The sequence below is a fragment of the Pollicipes pollicipes genome, unplaced genomic scaffold (genome assembly GCF_011947565.3).
Source record: "Pollicipes pollicipes isolate AB1234 unplaced genomic scaffold, Ppol_2.1 Scaffold_3087;HRSCAF=3621_pilon_pilon_pilon, whole genome shotgun sequence".
NCBI lineage: Eukaryota > Metazoa > Arthropoda > Thecostraca > Pollicipedomorpha > Pollicipedidae > Pollicipes > Pollicipes pollicipes.
Window position 1 is genome coordinate 20730742 of NW_023596225.1, and position 18926 is coordinate 20749667.

At 53.4% G+C, this 18926-nt stretch overlaps 1 protein-coding gene across 1 annotated transcript in view; it reads left to right on the plus strand.

Moving 5' to 3' along the window:
- LOC119089866 (tip elongation aberrant protein 3) overlaps positions 1-15298 on the plus strand; it is a 58867-nt gene extending 43569 nt beyond the window's left edge. The window contains exons 5-9 of the mRNA XM_037212674.1: positions 2355-2504; positions 3254-3403; positions 12722-12816; positions 13135-13355; positions 13512-15298. Coding sequence (XP_037068569.1) covers positions 2355-2504; positions 3254-3403; positions 12722-12816; positions 13135-13355; positions 13512-13830 — 935 coding nt within the window. The 3' untranslated portion in view covers positions 13831-15298. The remainder of the gene's footprint in view (positions 1-2354; positions 2505-3253; positions 3404-12721; positions 12817-13134; positions 13356-13511) is intronic.
- The last annotated feature ends 3628 nt before the right edge of the window (positions 15299-18926 follow it).

The following is an 18926-nucleotide window of genomic DNA, read 5'->3' on the forward strand; positions in this document are numbered from 1 at the left end:
GGTACCTTAATGAAGCCCTGCATTATAAAGCACGCTGGCACACGCCACCCTACATATTGGTGTGCTCAGAATTAAACGAAAAGTTTGAACGTTCAAAGTTTGTTTTTCTACGTACGATGTTTTTGTAAATTTGGGCATGTATGTCTAAAATAGTATGATTTTCAGGAAGAAATGTTCAATTATGTGCCCAGCAAAATCAAACCGATCACAACTCACGAGATTTTGTTGAGACCAATCCACTGTTGTTCCTTCCGTGAGGCTCTTTCTTTTTGGTTGGAGCGAGCATGATGTCAGGATTCAATCAGGAGGTTGTAATCAGGTAATCAAATGCATTGTGACAAATCAGCTTCGGACTCGATTAAGCCTCCATTATTCAGCCAAGCCTGTGTGCTTCGGTGCCCTAGGTGCGCCCCCCCCCCCCCTGGTTTATCCAATCGTAGCGGGATGGCACATGTTGTGCGGTGCGAACGGAGCGAGGTCTGACGGCTGCAGAGTTCCAGGGCTTCATCGGGATGAAAAAGCGCCCGACCAAAGTCATCCGCTTGTATCGGCCAATCGATGGCAGGGGTCATTCCAGCCTTCCCCTGCTCATACGCTCAGAAGAGGGGCATTGATCCCAAATATGTTGGTCTGTTGGGAACTGATTTGGCAATAATAAAACGAGCAACAAGAATAGCGAACGTGGATGAGTTGTGTAAGTTTGCTTGTGTTTCCATCTGGAAGCACTTCAGCCTCTTCTCTTAGTTTGGACAATTATGCTTATGAGTACGTTTCCTCGCAAAACATGGGATTTTCACGCGAGGTGATTGGTTGGAGCCATCTTTCAAAGAGACAGTACCCAGGCGGGCCTGACAGTAACTGGAAGAGAACTGCGGTGAAAATGAAGGGGCAGGTGACCTTTGTAAACTTTTTCGAGAACAGACGAAGAGAAAGGCCGCCATATTTAGATAAGAATGAAGGTAAGAGAATCAAAAAATGTGGATCAGTTTGGAATTTAGTGCATGTTTTCCTCATCCTTAAGCTCCTTGAACAGTGTAACCAGCGTATGGCAAAGGTTGGGTACAAGTTGACACAGGTGAAAAGCTGAAATGCATTCATGATGCGTGGTTCCATGAGGAGCAGGCCGGTCGGACTGCACGCGGGCGTGCAGCCAGGATGCCCGGAGCTTAATCTCAGGTAGTCGACTATCTCTGTTATCGTGTAACTTAGCATTGAATAATTTAAGGAATATCCTCGTAAAAACGCATCCTCGTGCATGTATATTGTACGTCATTTGCCCGAGCGGCTTAGTCCCTATCCCTAACTGGATGGATCCACCAGTGGCGTACTTAAAGCAAAGTTGAATAGTTTTACTTACTAAGTTCTAGTCTTAAAGAGAGTCAGTACAAAATTATTGGTTGTGGTCGATCTTCCAGATATGGGCTGCATATGTCAATTTCTGATGCATTTTGTTAAATCAAGTGTCTCACATTTTAGAGGAAATACCAATGCAGTGGTGTGCTTCTCGCGCCAAACCAGGCGTCTGGGTCCGCCGCTTGGGATTATTCTCCGGTTTTTCAGGGTGGCGGTATTGCCGGGTTTTGTTCTGGGAAACGCCTCCTCTGGCAGACGAGGCTCGCACCTTACAGCGCCGGTGGCACGTCTGTTTTGGCAGACTATAGCAGCGGCAACATCCTGGCGCTGTCGCTTAGTGTGTGGAAATTTTGAAGTAAGGTGGTGGATCATTGCCACATGGCGTGGTGGTTATCACGCACGGGTCACAGCTGTTCTCACCCGTCAATGGCATAGACTCACTTCATAATGCAGTTGGAGCGCGTCAATTTCGGCGACTCTGTGTGCCAACTGCGGGATTTTGGGAGCGCGAGTCCGTTGTGCTCTGCCCGGTAGCTCTGTGAGTGTTGGTTGTCGTCTGCTGGCATAAGCCGTCCCTCTTTTGTCTGCATGTGATGGCAATGTCAGTTATACAAATTAACCGACCCACGAAGATAGACAGAGTTGGCTCAGTTATCACGGGAGCATTCGCGAAACATCACGCGCACGAAGCTGTAAGCACTTCCTCGCGAGCGGAATAGTGGCAAACAAGTAGGTGGTAAAGGGACAGTACGAACAAGTTTTAGGGGAACTGTGCTGTGCTAAAGAAGCTGGTGTGTTTGGTGACACACTGTCACACCACAGGACCTATTGGTGTGTCTGAACAAATTGAGACCATTGCGTCAGTTCATCAACTACGTGCTGTGTGAGCCCGCTGTCGCTGCGCCTGCGTGTGTGTCGCTGCGCACGTGCGTGTGGCGTGCGCGATTGCGGGCGCGCACGTGTGTGCGTGCCCGTTTCTGAAGTGCCGCGCCTGCCGCCAGCCTCGGGTCGGTGGGAGGAGCTGCGCACGGGGCCCGGTCCGGCCGAGGGACGCCACGCCCACTCGGCCGTCGTCCACGACAGCGCCATGTGGGTGTTCGGCGGCATGACCGACCTGACCGAGCGCGCCGACCTCTGGAAACTCGACCTCGGTACGTGTCCCCCCCCCCGCCCAGTGGGGAACTCACCATGGCACCCGTGGTGGGTAGCCAACGGGGCACCAAACAGGTCCTGGACATGTTAGATGTGTGTGAAGCGATGCATCTGCGGTTTGGTTCACATAAACAAACTGTACTATCATCTACATAACTCGCAATGCCTGCCAAGAGGCCGTCTGAAGACGGAGACGATTGCGCGGTGCTTCATTCAGTGCCTGGATGTTATTGTGGCTGGGGGAAGACTTTATCGCGTTTAGCCTCCAGTTGTTGCAGACTCGCTGCTGTCGGGAGTAACGACATCTCCTTAGCTACAGATCCCCGAATGTAGAGAGCAGGAGGCATTCCAGTGCTGCATAATAGCTGTTGTGCACAGAGCCAACAAACCTTCCCCGTTGCAATATCGCTACTGAAGAGGGCGAGTGATACCTTCCTGGTGTTGCAGACTCGCTGCTGTGGACGGCGCTAACAGGCGTGCTGTGTTGCAGACTCGCTGCTGTGGACGGCGCTAACAGGCGTGCTGTGTTGCAGACTCTTTGCCGTGGACGGCGCTAACAGGCGTGCTGTGTTGCAGACTCGCTGTTGTGGACGGCACTAACAGGCGTGCTGTGTTGCAGACTCGCTGCTGTGGACGGCACTAACAGGCGTGCTGTATTGCAGACTCGCTGCTGTGGCCGGCGCTAACAGGTGTGCTGTGTTGCAGACTCGCTGCTGTGGACGGCACTAACAGGCGTGCTGTGTTGCAGACTCGCTGCTGTGGACGGCGGTGCGGTGGCGCGGCTCTCCGCCGGGCCCGCTGCACGGCCACGCCGCCTGCCGCCTGCTCGCCTGGATGCTGGTGTACGGCGGCCAGTCGCGTGGCCAAACCACGGCCGAGGTCTGGCGGCTCCACTTCGGTGGGTGTTTCCGGCACACGCTCGGGCCGGGGGCCCGACGGCGCGGGACGAATGTGTGTGTGTGCGTGCGTGCGTGCGTGCGTGCGTGCGTGCGTGCGTGCGTGCGTGCGTGCGTGCGTGCGTGCGTGTGTGTGTGTGTGTGTGTGTGTGTGTGTGTGTGTGTGTATGTGTGTCGGTGGGGGTAGGGTGTGTGGCGGTGAGGGGGCAGATTTGCAAACATGTGTGGGGAGAGGCGAATTGACCGGTTGGTGACGGATGGCTGGCGATCCGATGAACAACTCGGGAACGAATCGCCGGATAAGAGGAGCGGATGCGTTAACAGGAGGCGAGAGATGAGCTTAGCGTTACGATTCGTGTTGTTTGTGAGCTTGTTTTGGTTGAATCTGACCATATATAATATTTCCAAGGCTCGTGTAGAGGCTCAGGTTGCCAGGAACTTATTGTCTGATAGCATGCATCCATAGAGAAGCGCAGACGTGGCAGAAATGGCGGACTTGAGCATGAATGGGTGGAGGGAAGAATCCCTGAGCACGAGAGAGGACGGTGAGGATGAACTGGAATGCGGCTGTCAATTGAATGCACTGGCCGTGCGCCGGCACTGGGGCCCAACGGAGGATGAAGCACGTAAGCATGTACGTGAAGTCCGGTAACGATTGAACTGTGGGCCTACGAGTTAAATTTGCAAGACCAATTACTTGAGATGCTGTTACGGCCTGTACAGGGCCCTGCTTACCATGCATAGCGATATGTTCCCAAACATTGCGCAAGGATTACGAAGGAACGACATTTACGCATAGCACAAATCGACTAGCCTAACACTGTGCAGATGGGTCGCCACCAGTGTTGAGGGTCATAGGGAAACCAAGTTATCTAGCAACCACCCCACGGTGACGTCGATGGGAGTGGCATAAACGTCAACAATCCAGCGATCATTTTGATTGTTCAACAACTTTTGGATGAGCGGTGGACCGCTGGGGCCGGGCTGGGCGTGATCATCGCGGTTTGTATGGGGGTTTTGAGCTGAAATAGCTATCTTGAGGGTCATTTGGTGCAGCACACAGCCATGCCCTTCTTGAGGCCTAAACCCCCCTAGTTTCGGAGCTACACACCGGATGCAGAATGTTTCTAGGAGATCATTTCAAGGTTTCCAAGAGTCTATGACGTCATAATCATGTCATTAAACTTCTGTCATTCCGTTAACCATATGACGATCACGGCCAAACGAAATATAGTTGTCGAGTCGTTCATATATGGTGTTTGTGAGCACGATTTCCAGATATAATGGCTGTCACTTGGCTCTCAATGTTTTTCAAGGTACGATGACGTAATCAGACAATGACGGGTTGAGGAGCATTTTTACTGAACACGGAATTGTGTTTTTAGAGCAGTCTTTTACGCTAAAAAGAATACCAATTTCACCGCATCTGATGCCTGCTTCAATATCTTCGAATGCGGAACATCCCCTTTACAATGATATTCACCTGTTGATCTTAAAAGTTTTTGTCACCGGTGTTAAAGGGGATTTAGGCTAGTCTGGACGAGCAGCGGGTCTGAACCTGCAAGAGAGGGGGGGGGGGGGCGGGTGGGAAGCCTGGGTCTGCCGTTGCTGGAGTGCGGCGCATGGGTCTGCTGCTGCTGGAGCGGCTTCTGGTGGCTGAAATCTTGGCTCTCCTATTCGGTGGTCGCCGGGGGCCACCGACCAAGCGGCTCCCACTGACGTCACGCGGCGGCTTGTGCAGAGTTAAAGAAATCACATGGTGACCTTACTTCGTATATAGGGCCTTACTACGGATAGGACCAAAGAACTGGCATATCCAGCATACATGCTGGTGCTACGAAACCGCTCATCCGATCGCTTTGAAATATTCGCCGATTTAAATTAATCGATTTAACGCAATGAGTTGTGGGTGGGGGGGGGACAACACTGTGACGTGACCTAGGGTCAAATACTTTAAAAACGCGAATGAAGGGTGTTCGACCCATTTTTCCAATAACAACAATCACATGCAAAAGCAGACAGTTCCGGTCTCAGCCTTCTGCTCCGCCCACAGCTCAATCTTCACCATTCCATGCATCAGTTGGTACACGTTCCCGCCAGTTAACTCTCCGATCGCCAGGTGTTGTTTAGTCCTGACTCAACAACACCTGACTGTGGTTGGTTGGACTTTCAGTCACGTATGCATGCTAACCCGAATTGTCCCTGTGGCGTTGCTGCGTCTCGAACCAGGGTCTTTTTTATTGCGAATCCAGTGCTCTGCTACCTGAGCTAACCGGGACGAATCTTTTGGCTTTATAAGCGTGCCTGGCCTTGACCCGTCAAAGGTCAAATGCATCTGTTGCAAATTATTCATAACTGGAAGAGTGAAAGCAAGCTCACAGTAAGTTCATCCGATTATTGTTAAGCAAATATCTGCATTTATTAGCAGTACAACATGCGTTACCCCAACGACGTAGCTTGTCCTTATATATTGTTACATACTGAACTAAAAACAAAACAGGTGCAACTGGATAGCTTCGGCGGTGATCCCGACATCGGGTTTTCCCCGTCACTTTTCCTTGTTTAGTGCTACAGCTACCAGTAGTGAACTATATGCCATGTGGTCCTATGAATGATTCCCCTGTGGTGATGCTTTCCTGACCTGTGGGGTGGGGGCATTCAGTTGACTTAGACCAAGAAATCTGAATATTCTCAAAACCGGAAAAAAGCAGAGAACGCGCCAATGCTCAATGCATTTTTTCTGGTTTCGCAGTGTGGTAGGTATACAGTCGAGAACATTTTGTTTCAATTTGGATTATGGCTATCACACAGAAAGCTCTGAACATCTCAAGATATCGTTGACCACGAGCAAGCACGCTGGTTTTCATTCTGATGCTATAGCCGTCCTAGTTTAAGAGTTAGTGGGGTGCCTGCCAAACTCCCCCTCGTGGGTTGAGAGTGTGAAAACGGCTCTCTCTGGCAAGAGTTGATATCTCAAGTGATCCGTGCGCTATGGCTGTCTTAGAAACAGCGCCAGTGAAACGATGCTCGAATGTGCCTGCTATGCTAATGTAGCCAGACTTGGCTTTTTCTAAAGCGCTAAAAAGGCCGGTTGCTAATGCCGGGGCATTAAATCCCGTCTGTACAGCTGATGTTGTCTCCTCCCGAGTTAGTGCTGTTAGCAAGCCTCGCCAAGCTAAATGATAGTTTGAGCTTGAATTAATCCAGCAATTCTTTCCCATTATCTCCAGTCTCAGAAGCCATTTAAACTTTATTGCACCTTAAGCATGACCGTCGCAGGCCGCTCACATGCTATCCAGCCGCCCCACTCTACATGTTTGGCATCCGAAATGTTCATCACCGCGCGTGGCTCGCGAGTGTTTCCTTTTTAAAAAAGCAACTTTCACTCTTCCCTTTCCCACTGACGTCATCGATTTTGCGTCGGACACAGGCCGGGTCGATTGCTCGCGGCGGGGGTTGAACCTGAGCCTTGCCAGCGTTTGTTGGCCGGCTCGGCTGCGAGGCGCCGTGAGTGGCGTCAGCTCTGTAGCGTCCGAGACGGGAAGCAGCCTCGTCTGCGGCGACTCGGCAGGAGAATAATGGACGTCTGCTGCGGCTCGGCAGGAGAATAATGGACGGCTGCCGCCACCGGAGGCAAGCGGATGTCTTGTATGGCCTGGGCAGGTGGATATCGCGTTTAAGGCGCCAGACGCCACTTTTCTGTCATTAAGCTCCAGTCCCTGAGCGGCCGTGTTGTATCTGTCGTTCCCCGTCGCGCCAGTTCTGCAGTTCTGTACTCCTAAACAGCTGAAGCAAAGCTGTGCGACAAGCTGGAATGACACAACTTGGTTGGTGGGCTCACTCTCACGTACGACAAGCGCTGCTAAGCGAGCGTTTTCTTTTGGCGTTTCACACATCTATCACTCTTATCATCGGTTCGCGACGGAATGGGGTACGGAACGCATCTGTTGTCCGAAATCAAGCGTCGTGTCAACGGTGGTTAGTTGGGTGGAAGCCATGCATTCAAAACCTCGACGTCCCCGTCCCTAATGGCTGACGCGTAAATGGCTTAATGCCTCAGATGTGCGTTTAACTCATAATATAAACAAACACACGCCTGACATCACAGACGGGCAGGCAGGCCTAGCATCTCAAATAAGGGTGGTATTTGATGCCTTTAGATAGGCGCGCGTTGTGTCAAGCGCCTATCGTCAGATCTGATGTCTTAATCGGCAGGCATTATGTCTGAATAGTTCAGATTGGCGGTCAGTAGGTCAGATGTCTTAAAAGGAAGACAACATCTCTGAATAATTTAGATTGGCGGCCAGTAGGTCTGATGCTTGGGGTAGCTAAGCGGGTAATATGTAAGCCTGAGATGATTACGTACATAGACTATACGGGCTGATATCGCCGGAGGGGTACGCCATCCGAGGGCTGTCACACGTGAGCGACACAGCCGGCCGTGTGCTCCTCTACCGCCCAGACCATACGGCCGGCCGCGAGCTCCTCCACCGCCCAAACCACGCGGCCGGCCTTGGGTTCCTCCACCGCCCAGACCACACGGCCGGCCTTGGGCTCATCCACCGCCCAGACCACACGGCCGGCCTTGGGTTCCTCCACCGCCCAGACCACACGGCCAGCCGTGAGCTCCTCCACTGCCCAGACCACACGGCCAGCCGTGAGCTCCTCCACTGCCCAGGCCACACGGCCAGCCGTGAGCTCCTCCACCGCCCAGACCACACGGCTGGCAGACCTGGCTGGGCCGTACCGGTGTGAACGCTCCTGATCAGAGATTACTGAGTTTCTGCGTGTCCCCGCTCGTCCCTTGCACCCCTGCCGCCTATCAATGACCCTCTGGTCCTTTACCTCTGATCACCCCTCGGCTCTTTGACTCTGAGCTCTCTTTGTTCTTGTGTCGGTGAGTTCCACCTGGTGCTGTAACTCTGACGCGCCTTCGGTTCGATGCCTGTGATCTCTCTGTGATCCTGTATATGTGAGACGATTTGGCATTGCCCGTCAGCACCTTGGCCTGCCCGTCCACAGCTGTATAGCAGCCGCTGGTCGGCTGATATGAAAGGCCGGTACCCCCTGCTGCTGCACTTCATCCGGGTCTGGAGACGATATGTGATAGGCCTGTACCTCTTGTCGCTGGACCTCGTCCGGGTCTGGAGACGATATGTGATAGGCCTTTACCTCTTGTCGCTGGACCTCGTCCGGATCTGGAGACGATATGCAATAGGCCTTTACCTCTTGTCGCTGGACCTCGTCCGGGTCTGGAGACGATATGCAATAGGCCTTTACCTCTTGTCGCTGGACCTCGTCCGGGTCTGGAGACGATATGCAATGGGCCTGTACCTCCCGCCTCTGGACCTCGTCCGGGTTTGGAGATGATCCAGAAGTGGAGCTTTGATCGATGTTCATTGTGGGCAAGAATGTGGAGCTCATGAACCAGCGATGGGCTCATCGGGGGAATTGCCTGATGGGGCATGGACACGTTGGGGGAATGATGGGCCGGATGGCTGAACATGCTGGTCCTTCCAGGCTTCCAGCCGAGCCGGAGACAGTTTTTGCGATCGGAGAACTCTCCTTCGCAGTTGGCGCACATTTCGTAATCAGCGCTCGGTCGCGTCAGGCTCACTGGGTTTGGATGCTGATTTCGGTGGCCAAGGTGCTTTAGTGGTGGACAGGCATATTTATCTATTTCTACGTGTTGCACGGCCGAGCCGTGACCTTTCTATACGAAATGGCGGCGAACTTGGTAAAAGTTTGTGCTGACGGAGTCGGTGACCTTTTCAACTTGGGTCTATTCCGAGCTCAGCGAGACGGACGACCGTGGCATCAGTGTGGGCCCATGCGCTTTATCTCACTGTCGGTTTCTCACTGGGATTACAACTGAACGCTGACATTCGAATAGACGCGTGCATCCAAAGGAGACATGTTCCGCCGGCAACAAAAATAGAGCCAGATGAGAAGGAAGAGAAAAAATGAGAGGAATAGCTGCTTGCTAAACAATGGATGGACCCGAAAGGCATTCCGATAGCCGGTCTGTCTACGTCTGACCGCCGGCTCGAGTCATTAACCACGTCTTCTCCTCCAGCAAGAACTGCGGACTGCGTTTGCTGCTCCAGTTGCTCCACTTCAAGGCTACGGTATTGAAGGCAGGGTTCAAAAATGCAATTTGTCCTCAAATTAGCGTAGCATTTCATATAATTACATAGTGCCAGTTGATTCAACATCTGCAAACAGTTTTTAAAGCTTTCTTCTTCCCGCTGTGAACCTGCACGAGCATTTTGACACTCCGACCTCTTCTGCGAGCGGCATCTAGCCTTTGGGCATGCGAACATTGCCGCTGCTGCTGACGACGAGACGAGAGTGGCACGCCGCCGCCTCCCGTCAGAGACGAGAGTGGCGCGTCGCCGCCTCCCGTTAAAGACGTGAATGGCACGCCGCCGGCTCCCGTCAGAGGCGAGAGTGGCGCGCCATCGTCAGAGTCGAGAGCGGCACACCGCCGTCTCCTGTCCGAAACGAGAGTGGCACGCCGCCGCCTCCCTTCAGGGGTGAGGGTGGCACGCCACCGTCAGAGACGAGAGCGGCACGTCGCTGCCTTTTGTCAGAGACGAGAGCGGCACGCTGCCGCCTCCCGTCATAGACGAGAGTGGCACGCCCCCGCCTCCCGTCAGAGAAGCGACACGCCTCCCGCGTCCCGTCAGAGATGAGAGCGGCACGTCCCCTCCTCCTGTCAGAGAAGCGACACGCCTCCCGCCTCCCGTCAGAGACGAGAGCGGCACGCCCCCGCCTCCCGTCAGAGAAGCGACACGCCTCCCGTCTCCCGTCAGAGACGAGAGCGGCACGCCCCCGCCTCCCGCCAGAGACGAGAGCGGCACGCCCCCGCCTCCCGTCAGAGAAGCGACACGCCTCCCGCGTCCTGTCAGAGGCGCCGGAGCCGAGCGGGGCGCGCTAATCCACGCCCAGGCGGCGACCGAATCAATACCTCGTTAACTGGCTGCCGTTGTCGCTGATCAGCGGTAAATAGTTACGAATGCGGCGCGTGTCGCCGCCCGTGGTGAGGTTTTGCCGGTGGCATGCGACTCGTCGGCTTCTGGACGTCCCCTCCGGGCACGGACAGCAGGACCACACAACAGGGTTTGGCCGAACGCCAGACGCTGATGTGTTGTAGACAGTGAATATGTGTGACGGATGGCTGAATGCTCCTGAGTTTCGATATGGTTATGTGTTCTTTTTCCTTGAAATCTCACTTTTTTGCCTGAAAGGAGTTGAAGAACTACAGTTTGTGGCGCTTGTATGCCTCAGAATCTAGTGCCTTAATGGTCTCCTGAATCTGAGCGTCTTGTTTGTGTGAGTTTGTTTATGGCCACTATACGGAGCCCAGTTATAAAGCCGTGGGTAAATGCTCGCAATTTGTCTTCGTCCCCAGCATCTTGAAGATTCCGTATTTAATACAGGCTCTTTATGCTGGTAATGTTTCAGGACCCAGTCCTCTATCTCCGAAAGTGTTATGGATCGCCTCAGGCATTCCCTGTCTTTAGGTGGTGCGCTGGCGTACGTGTTTGAACAAGCAATTAGCAAAGTTGTGACTGGCTGTGTGTGTGGGTGTGGGTGTGGGTGTGGGTGTGGGTGCGTGTGCGTGTGCGTGTGCGTGTGCGTGTGTGTGTGTGTGTGTGTGTGTGTGTGTGTGTGTGTGTGTGTGTGTGTGTGTCTGTGTCTGTGTCTGTGTCTGTGTCTGTGTCGTTCTCTGCTACATCCATGTGCAGGTAAAGCGTCCCATTAGAGCTCACCGTTAACTGACCCACCTGTTTGTCCCCCAACGAGTCGTGTACAATGCGAGCAAGCCTAGAAGTCGGCATGTGTGAGGGCCACGATATTTACGTTGATGCGACGACAAGCCTGCGGCAACATAACTGTCCACGAGGTTTCATACATCCGCCCCCAGGCTTATCACCTATCTAAAGCACCCGTTTGTCGGGCCATTCCAAATATCCGACGCTCGTCGACCAGCGACCATTGGAGACCTCCCGCACTGTGTGCTTAACACGCCCCCGAGTGGCTGGTGTAATCTGCCGCGTGCGAGTGTGCGTAGGGGTTGCAATTTGACCTCTTGAGGTCTCAAAAGCTGAGAACGCTAGAGACACCGCACTTTGCAGGTCGGATAGGGCTCTATCTACACTCGCTTTGCCCATTGCTGAGGTCCTTAGGCCATGGCCTTCGGTCAGATAAGGTCAAACTCCAGATCGGTGTCCGAAGTGCACTCTGATCTCATGCAACCAGCCTTAATATGGATAACAAGCAAAGTGTCAGCGGTCTTTATATCAGGCCAGTGGCCATGTCTGACTTTTGGAGGGCGCAAATGGCCCAAAACCTTGGGGATTATTTGGGCATGTGAACTTACAATACGCGCCAAATACCTCTCTTGGCAGTATATTATTTAAAACAAAGTGTTTGCCGAGCTCATTTCAGGTCAGTAACCTCTCCTTTTCATAAAACTAAAATAATACATATTTTGGCGTCGCCCTTATCCAGGAATTTAAAGCGCGCGTCAACAATGGCCTCATTAAACAATTTTTCCAGCTATACATATATTTCATATCTGACCCAAGGTCAAATAAATCAGTCGCAGTCCCGATTGCAATAGTGTAGCTGTCCAAAACACCATCTCATTTTTTATGACTTTGTTTAACGCTACGTTGTCACATCATTTTGAACAACTCCATTGCGATGGCCTTCCTTGACAGCCACGCCGTGCCTTTCACCCGCCATAGGTCAGGGACCTGACAAGGTATGTTTCGTTTGTGTGTGCAAAGACGCCGGCTATTCAATAACTTACAGACGGTGGAAGTTGGGGGTGGCTGCGCTGTGCTTGCCGAAAGTTGTTGTGGGAAATCTTCGGAGGGCCAAGCTCATCAGTACCTGAGCGCGTGTTGAACACCGCGCCTAGCTTGTTGTACGGTACGATTTCGACTCGCAAACTTTGTATGCATTACTTTTATTTGAACTTTTAATCTTGTCATGCTGTTAACTTTGAACTGTGCCTTCTATGAACTCACCAACCCGTTTTTGCGCTGTCTTGTTCGGATATGCTATTTCACATGTATAGCACTGTCATGGTAGTTATGACAACAGTTTCGTCCTATATAGACGCAGTCGAGACTAGCTGCACTGTGCGCCACAGTTTCCAGGCAGGCAACAAATTCCTACTGTTGACAGGCAACAAAACAAGTTTATCTAAATATTAACACGATTATGTCGCAGTGAGGGCCGCAAGGTGTCCCGGTGTGTGCGTAGGCATGGACTGTCGGCCTGAGCTAGCGTCGGCTCCGTTTCAGCCACGGAGACCTGGGAGCGGGTGCCAACGTGCGAGCCGCAGCCGGCGGCGCGCTCGCAGTGCTCGGCCGTGGCCGTCAGCGCGCTGCTACTGCCCGCCGAGCGACGCCGGCTGCAGCGGCCACACAGCCATCCTGCCGCCGCCGCTGACGCCGGTGCTGACACCGCCGGTGATACCGCCGGCCGGCCAACCGTCCCTGTGGTGCACGCTGACGTGCTGCACGCCCGCCGACGCGTGCAGGTGGGGCCAGTGACGGAGAGGCGGCCCGGCGCACCGCCGCCGCCGTCGACCGAGGCCGACCGCTGCGGCGACGAGGAGCGGCGCGCGGCGGCGGTGCCGCGGCCCGGCCGCGAGGGCGGCGCGTGGCCGCGCGTGCACGCGTCCGGCAGTCAGTTGCTGTGGCGGATCTCGCAGGTGAACCTGGCCGGCCGGCAGCAGCCGAGCTACTCAGCTCTGAGCAGCTGCAGCGGCGACAGCGTCGAGATGCAGCCGATCGGCCCGTCGCTCACCTCGTCCTCTGAGCTGCCGAAGTCGTACAGCACGCACGCCATGCCGCCGGTGGAGATGAGAGTCGGCTGCGGCGGTTTCCCACGTGACCACGTGTCGTACCCGGACCTGCTGGGCGGCGCCGTGCCGCCGCCGGAGCCGGCCAAGCGGCACGCGCCGCGGCCCGGCCCGTGCGCGCCCATGCTGACCGGTCACCGCTCGCCGCGGCTGCCATCGCGCCTCTCGTCGGGGGTGTCGTCGTCGTCGTCGGCGCGGCTCATCTGCATCACGCACGGCGCCGACAGCGACGGGACGTCCGACTACTCGAGCATCGAGCACTGCGACATCACCGGGTACGACAACCCCAACTACGTGGGCTACCGCGTGGCGGCGCTACCGTCGGGTGCCGAGTTTGAGATGGCGCCACTGTGCCGGTCGCAGGACTCGGGCATTTCGGAGAGGCCGCGCTCGCGATCCAGCAGCCCTGTGCGTGACGGCGTTCAGTTGGACCAAACGCTGGTGCCCTACTACCCCGTCTACATGTACACACTCGGCGGCAGGGAGACGTCGTCCGTCACCCGCTTCAAGCGGCCGCTCTCCGTCTGGCGGTTTCAGCTGGTGTGAGCTGAGACAGCGAGCTTTCCGGCGGAGGCTGCGCACGCGCTGCTTAGTCGCTGCTTGCGCGTCAGTGGTCGGTATTTGTCGTTAGCGGAGAGCAGGACACCATTATGACCCTTATGTTGTTCGCCGTTGGCCAACCCTTGCTGCGTTATTGATCGTGTCGCCTGGCGACATCGTACATGATTTCCTCTGAGACTTCGGTCGTGGTGTTTAGGGTCTGGCAGGCCACCCTGTGCAAGGTGTTAATTTTTCTACTCACACACGAGTGCCATCTCCGTTGGGCTTATCTTTAACTGCTTATTTGCCTGTCGTTGCAGATGAGTGATTGTTGTTCTTCGTTCGTTCCGATGCGTCGCATATGTCCTAAAGCCCTTGTAAATGCGTGACGATACATTGGCCTAAGGAAATAGTGAAGAGCTTAGCGATCAGTGGAACAGGTGGGTTATGCATAGTGCCGTGTTGGCTGTCCACATCAGTCTTCCAATGCTGCCGCCCGTACACCGTTGGATGCACCAGAACCAATCCACATCTGCCTCGCTGGCAAAGTCGTGTTCGAATTCTCATGTTTTTTGTTACCGAAGCAGGACCGTCAAACTGAAGAGGCTGTCGTGGGCGCTGCAATAGCTTTGTGTGAGAACTGCCAGCAATTGTGAATGTTGCTTTGTTCGATGGTGTGTATACGGAGCGTGTTTGAGTTGGCGTGTTGCAGTGGTGCCGCCGGATGGCCGGGGCCCGGTGCTGCAGTGGTGCTGCAGGCCAGTCCACAGATACTCGCAGCCGGGTCGAGATTCCGCAGCACGAACGTCTGCACGTGCGGCAAAGTGGCGGGCTTCGCCGAACGAGCGTATGCAAGCACGGCGAAATGGCGGGCTTCGCAGCAGGGGGGTGCGCGAGCGCGGCGAAATGGCGGGCTTCTCAGCATGAGGGTGCGCGAGCGCGGCGAAACGGCCGGCTTCGCGGCATAAGGGTGCGCGAGCGCGGCGAGATGGCGGGCTTCGCAGAGCTCAAGCGCGGCAAAATGGCGAACTTCTCAGCATAGGGGAGCGCAAGCGCAGCAAATGCGCGCTTCGGTCCGCCGCAGTCTGGGCTTACCAATAACTGCTGAACATGAGCAGCATTCCTGCTTGACACTGGCCGTGTTTATCACAGACGCTGCTCTCGTCACCGTGTAGGAGATACTCAAAGTTCTGAACACAGGCTCGCACGATGGCATCTGAGCGCTTATTTGGAACCCCGTAGCACCTGAGCGCTTATTTTGAACCCCGTAGCATCTGAACGCTTATTTTGAACCCCGTAGCATCTGAGCGCTTATTTTGAACCCCGTAGCATCTGAGCGCTTATTTGGAACCCCGTAGCACCTGAGCGCTTATTTGGAACCCCGTAGCACCTGAGCGCTTATTTGGAACCCCGTAGCACCTGAGCGCTTATTTGGAACCCCGTAGCATCTGAGCGCTTATTTTGAACCCCGTAGCATCTGGCGCTCCACGAAGGGTGTGCAGCGATGCGCGACGAGTTCCCCTCAAACTGAATATAAAAAATAAACTGCCCATATGTTCAGGGTCTCTGTGACCTTTAAGAGCTTGTGTGGACGTAATGCATTCTGCGATATGGCTAAAAGCGTCACATCTGCGCTGTCTGTTAGAGCTAACGCTGTGGAAATTGTTTTCATTGATATTGAAACCTATTTCAAACTTGAATGCCGAGAGACAAAATACCCTCGGTAACTTGCGTACAGGTGTGTATGGCGATGTACCGACCAACAGCCGTCCCACCCTTGCGCTATCCAGACAGAACGCGAACATTCAGGAGCAGATCTCACCACCTTTTTACACACCTCGATGTGGTAATTGTCTTTTTTTCAAGCAAATTCTCCTCACAGTTTGTAATGATGCGCGTTAACTAACTGCGCAACGTTAACCAACGTGCACCCCCTTTCTCCCCGCACGCCACCTCAGCCCGCGTCACGGACCTGACACCAGGGGGTGTGGCGGTGGACTTCTGCGCGTGCGATCACCGACTCGGTGCGCGGTAGATGAGTCGGTATGGAAATGCCCACCACGTTGTTTTAGTAACGAAAACGAAAAAGTGTGCAAAATCTAGAAATTACGCTTATTTTAAGATCAAAATGGCCACGAACTTTACAGATATTGAACGTTTTCACAAACTTAGACGCATATTTATCATGAATGTGTAGTATATTTATACGCGAAATATGGCGGTGCTTACGGTCCATCGCTCCGTTAACCTGTGTGTCTCGTCTATGATAAACCGTTTTCTGGATCAATCATTTGAAAATGTGGTTGTTAAACTTGTAAAGGAAAATGTGTCCATGGCTGCAGAGGGTAGCTACAATCGCTCTAATTTTCTCCGTCGTTCAAGAGCTAAATCCACAAACATCTTAACCTATCCTGGCCGAAGCACAGGTCGTTTAAGGAGAGACGTCAGGCTCTGTCACTGAGCTGTTCCAGTTGGGGCATACCGCCCGCCCCAATCACACCGAGAACACGGTTAGAATTTTAAAAACCTTGTTTTGTTATCCAAAAAGGTCATGCAGTGCTTTAACAACTTTGGAAAACATTCCGCTCTTGCCAAAGTCAGATTGTATTGCGAGAGCTTGATAAGTAATTTTCAGTGCATTTTACAAAGATGCGCCAGACCAGACCCGATACGCTGCCTTCCTATTCCGAAAATAAAATTCGACAATATCCGTTTACGAAAACCGAGCATGACGTCCGGGGCTGCGTTTGCTAACAATGACGTCGTTTGGTTTGATTTACAGGGACCGGCTGGTCTTGCAACCGGGTTTTCACTACCACTTGCTAGCAAACAGGATCTCCAAAACCGCATGAATTCGCAGCTGCATGATTTTTGTCATACGAGAAATATCCGACTTTTAAAATGTTCCATCAACCATTCTGAGTCAATTGTTTGCCGGGTGGTAAGGCACAAGCAGCTTTTAAACATACTTCCAGCTTTAGAAAGCCAATAACGCAAGATTATAAACGAGCGTATGACCCATGACCTGGCACTGGCCAACAATTGTGACGTTTGGCCTCAAGCCTCAAGGTCTTACCCTTTCAATAGGATCAATTCCAACCGGAACGTGGGATTGAGGATAAGTCGGTAGTATAATGGGCGAGAAGTGTTTGTGCGGTGGGCATCAGCATAACCCCCGTTCCGTAAGTGAACGCCAAGCTGCAAAATGACAATCTGTATTTGAACTTTCACAGTGAACATTGGATCATGGGATCAAACTTTGTCCGCTAAGCATGGTATTGGAGGCCTCACAGCTCGGTGAAGGCCAGCACCCTTGAAGTAGCAGAGGACCCATTCGTCAAAGGGTTTGCAGCACGATCTGAGGTTAATGGAAAGGCGCCATGCAGTCCCGTCACACGGACGAGGCGCCACTCTCCTCGGTTCCGTGACTCTTGCACCCATTTGGAGATGGCAGCACGACCTGATGTTAATGGAGAGGTGCCATGCAGTCCCGTCACACGGACGAGGCGCCACCCTCCCCGGTTCCGTGACTCTTGCACCCATTTGGAGATGGCAGCGCGATCTGATGTTAATGGAGAGGTGCCATGCAGTCCCGTCACACGGACGAGGCGCCACCCTCCCCGGTTCCGTGACTGTTGCAGCTATTTAGAGATGGCAGCGCGATCTGACGTTAATGGAGAGGTGCCACGCAGTCCCGTCACACGGACGAGGCGCCAACCTTCCCGGTTCCGTGACTCTTGCAGCCATTTGGAGATGGCAGCTCGATCTGACGTTAATGGAGAGGTGCCATGCAGTCCCGTCACGCAGCCATTTGGAGATGGCAGCTCGATCTGACGTTAATGGAGAGGTGCCATGCAGTCTCGCCACACGGACGGGGCGCCAACCTCCCCGGTTCCGTGACCCTTGCAGCCATTTGGGGATGGCAGCACTGATCCCCTTTGCGGTTGACCTGTAGTTCCCAGGTTCTCTCAACTGGTCGCTGACAAGTGACGAACCAGCGGCCTTTGATGGGGATGTCTGCTCAGTGCCCTTCTGAGCTCACCTTGAAACCGAGCACCGCTTTTACTTACAACTAGTCCATCGCAATAAGTTGGTGGGGTGAAACTAACCCAACTCGACGGTGACACCTACGTGTATAGTAACATACAAAGAAAGTACAGGTTAGGAACTCTACCAAACACCGACAGGAGAGATCAACTGCGTTTACAATATTACCACAAATAAAGGAAATGTATCAATAACATTCTTATCATAAGCCGCCACCACACAAGACAGCGAACAAAGAAAAACAAGGTCGATTATCTTATTACGCGTGCTGAAGAGAAGGGCTGCAAAGTACCCACTGAAATACGTTATCAGATCGCTTTTGATACTTTTGAGGGGTGCGCCCGTCAACAAATGACGATGGATGGAACGGATTTCGCTCGCTGCAGTGCCGACGAGTCCAGGCGGATACATCTCTACGTCCTCTTACAATTGCCGCAACGGAAAATAAATCAACGTCGTATTCTCCAAAAGTGGATAATGTATATAGCCGAACACAATCGAAATTCAGGTGCTTCATTGCATGAAATGTCCCATGAGATGCACAGCTGTGCCCATTGACTGACCTCCGCCGCCGACAGAAGCATCGACGATCAGCCGGATGTAATGTCACCACAGGGACAGCCCCCGGACGGCAACACAGGACTGGTAATGACCTGACTGAAGCCTCATCACCAGACACCTCACCTACTGATTGCCCCGGCCGTGTGAGGGGCAACACGTGACTTGGTCCTGCCCGCAGACTGTTTATTGATAGCATCCAGTAATGCAGCGTTGCAACGGTGCTCACTGTTTGCAGCATCGAATGCGGCGTTTGTGTTGCTTTCAGAATAATATTTGCAGTCTATTTTGATGGGTCTGACGACAGGCGATGGGTTTCACTTCTGTTCACTCCGGTTTCGTGCATTTCAGATTTGGCACCAAATAAGGCCCGTGTCTAAAACACTGCTGTGGTGTGAACGTGAACGTGAGCGTGGAAAGGGTTAATCTTTCTTCGCCATGTCAACTTGTCAACCCTGCCGCTTTTCCTCTCCAGGTTGGCGTCAATGGTCAGGTTG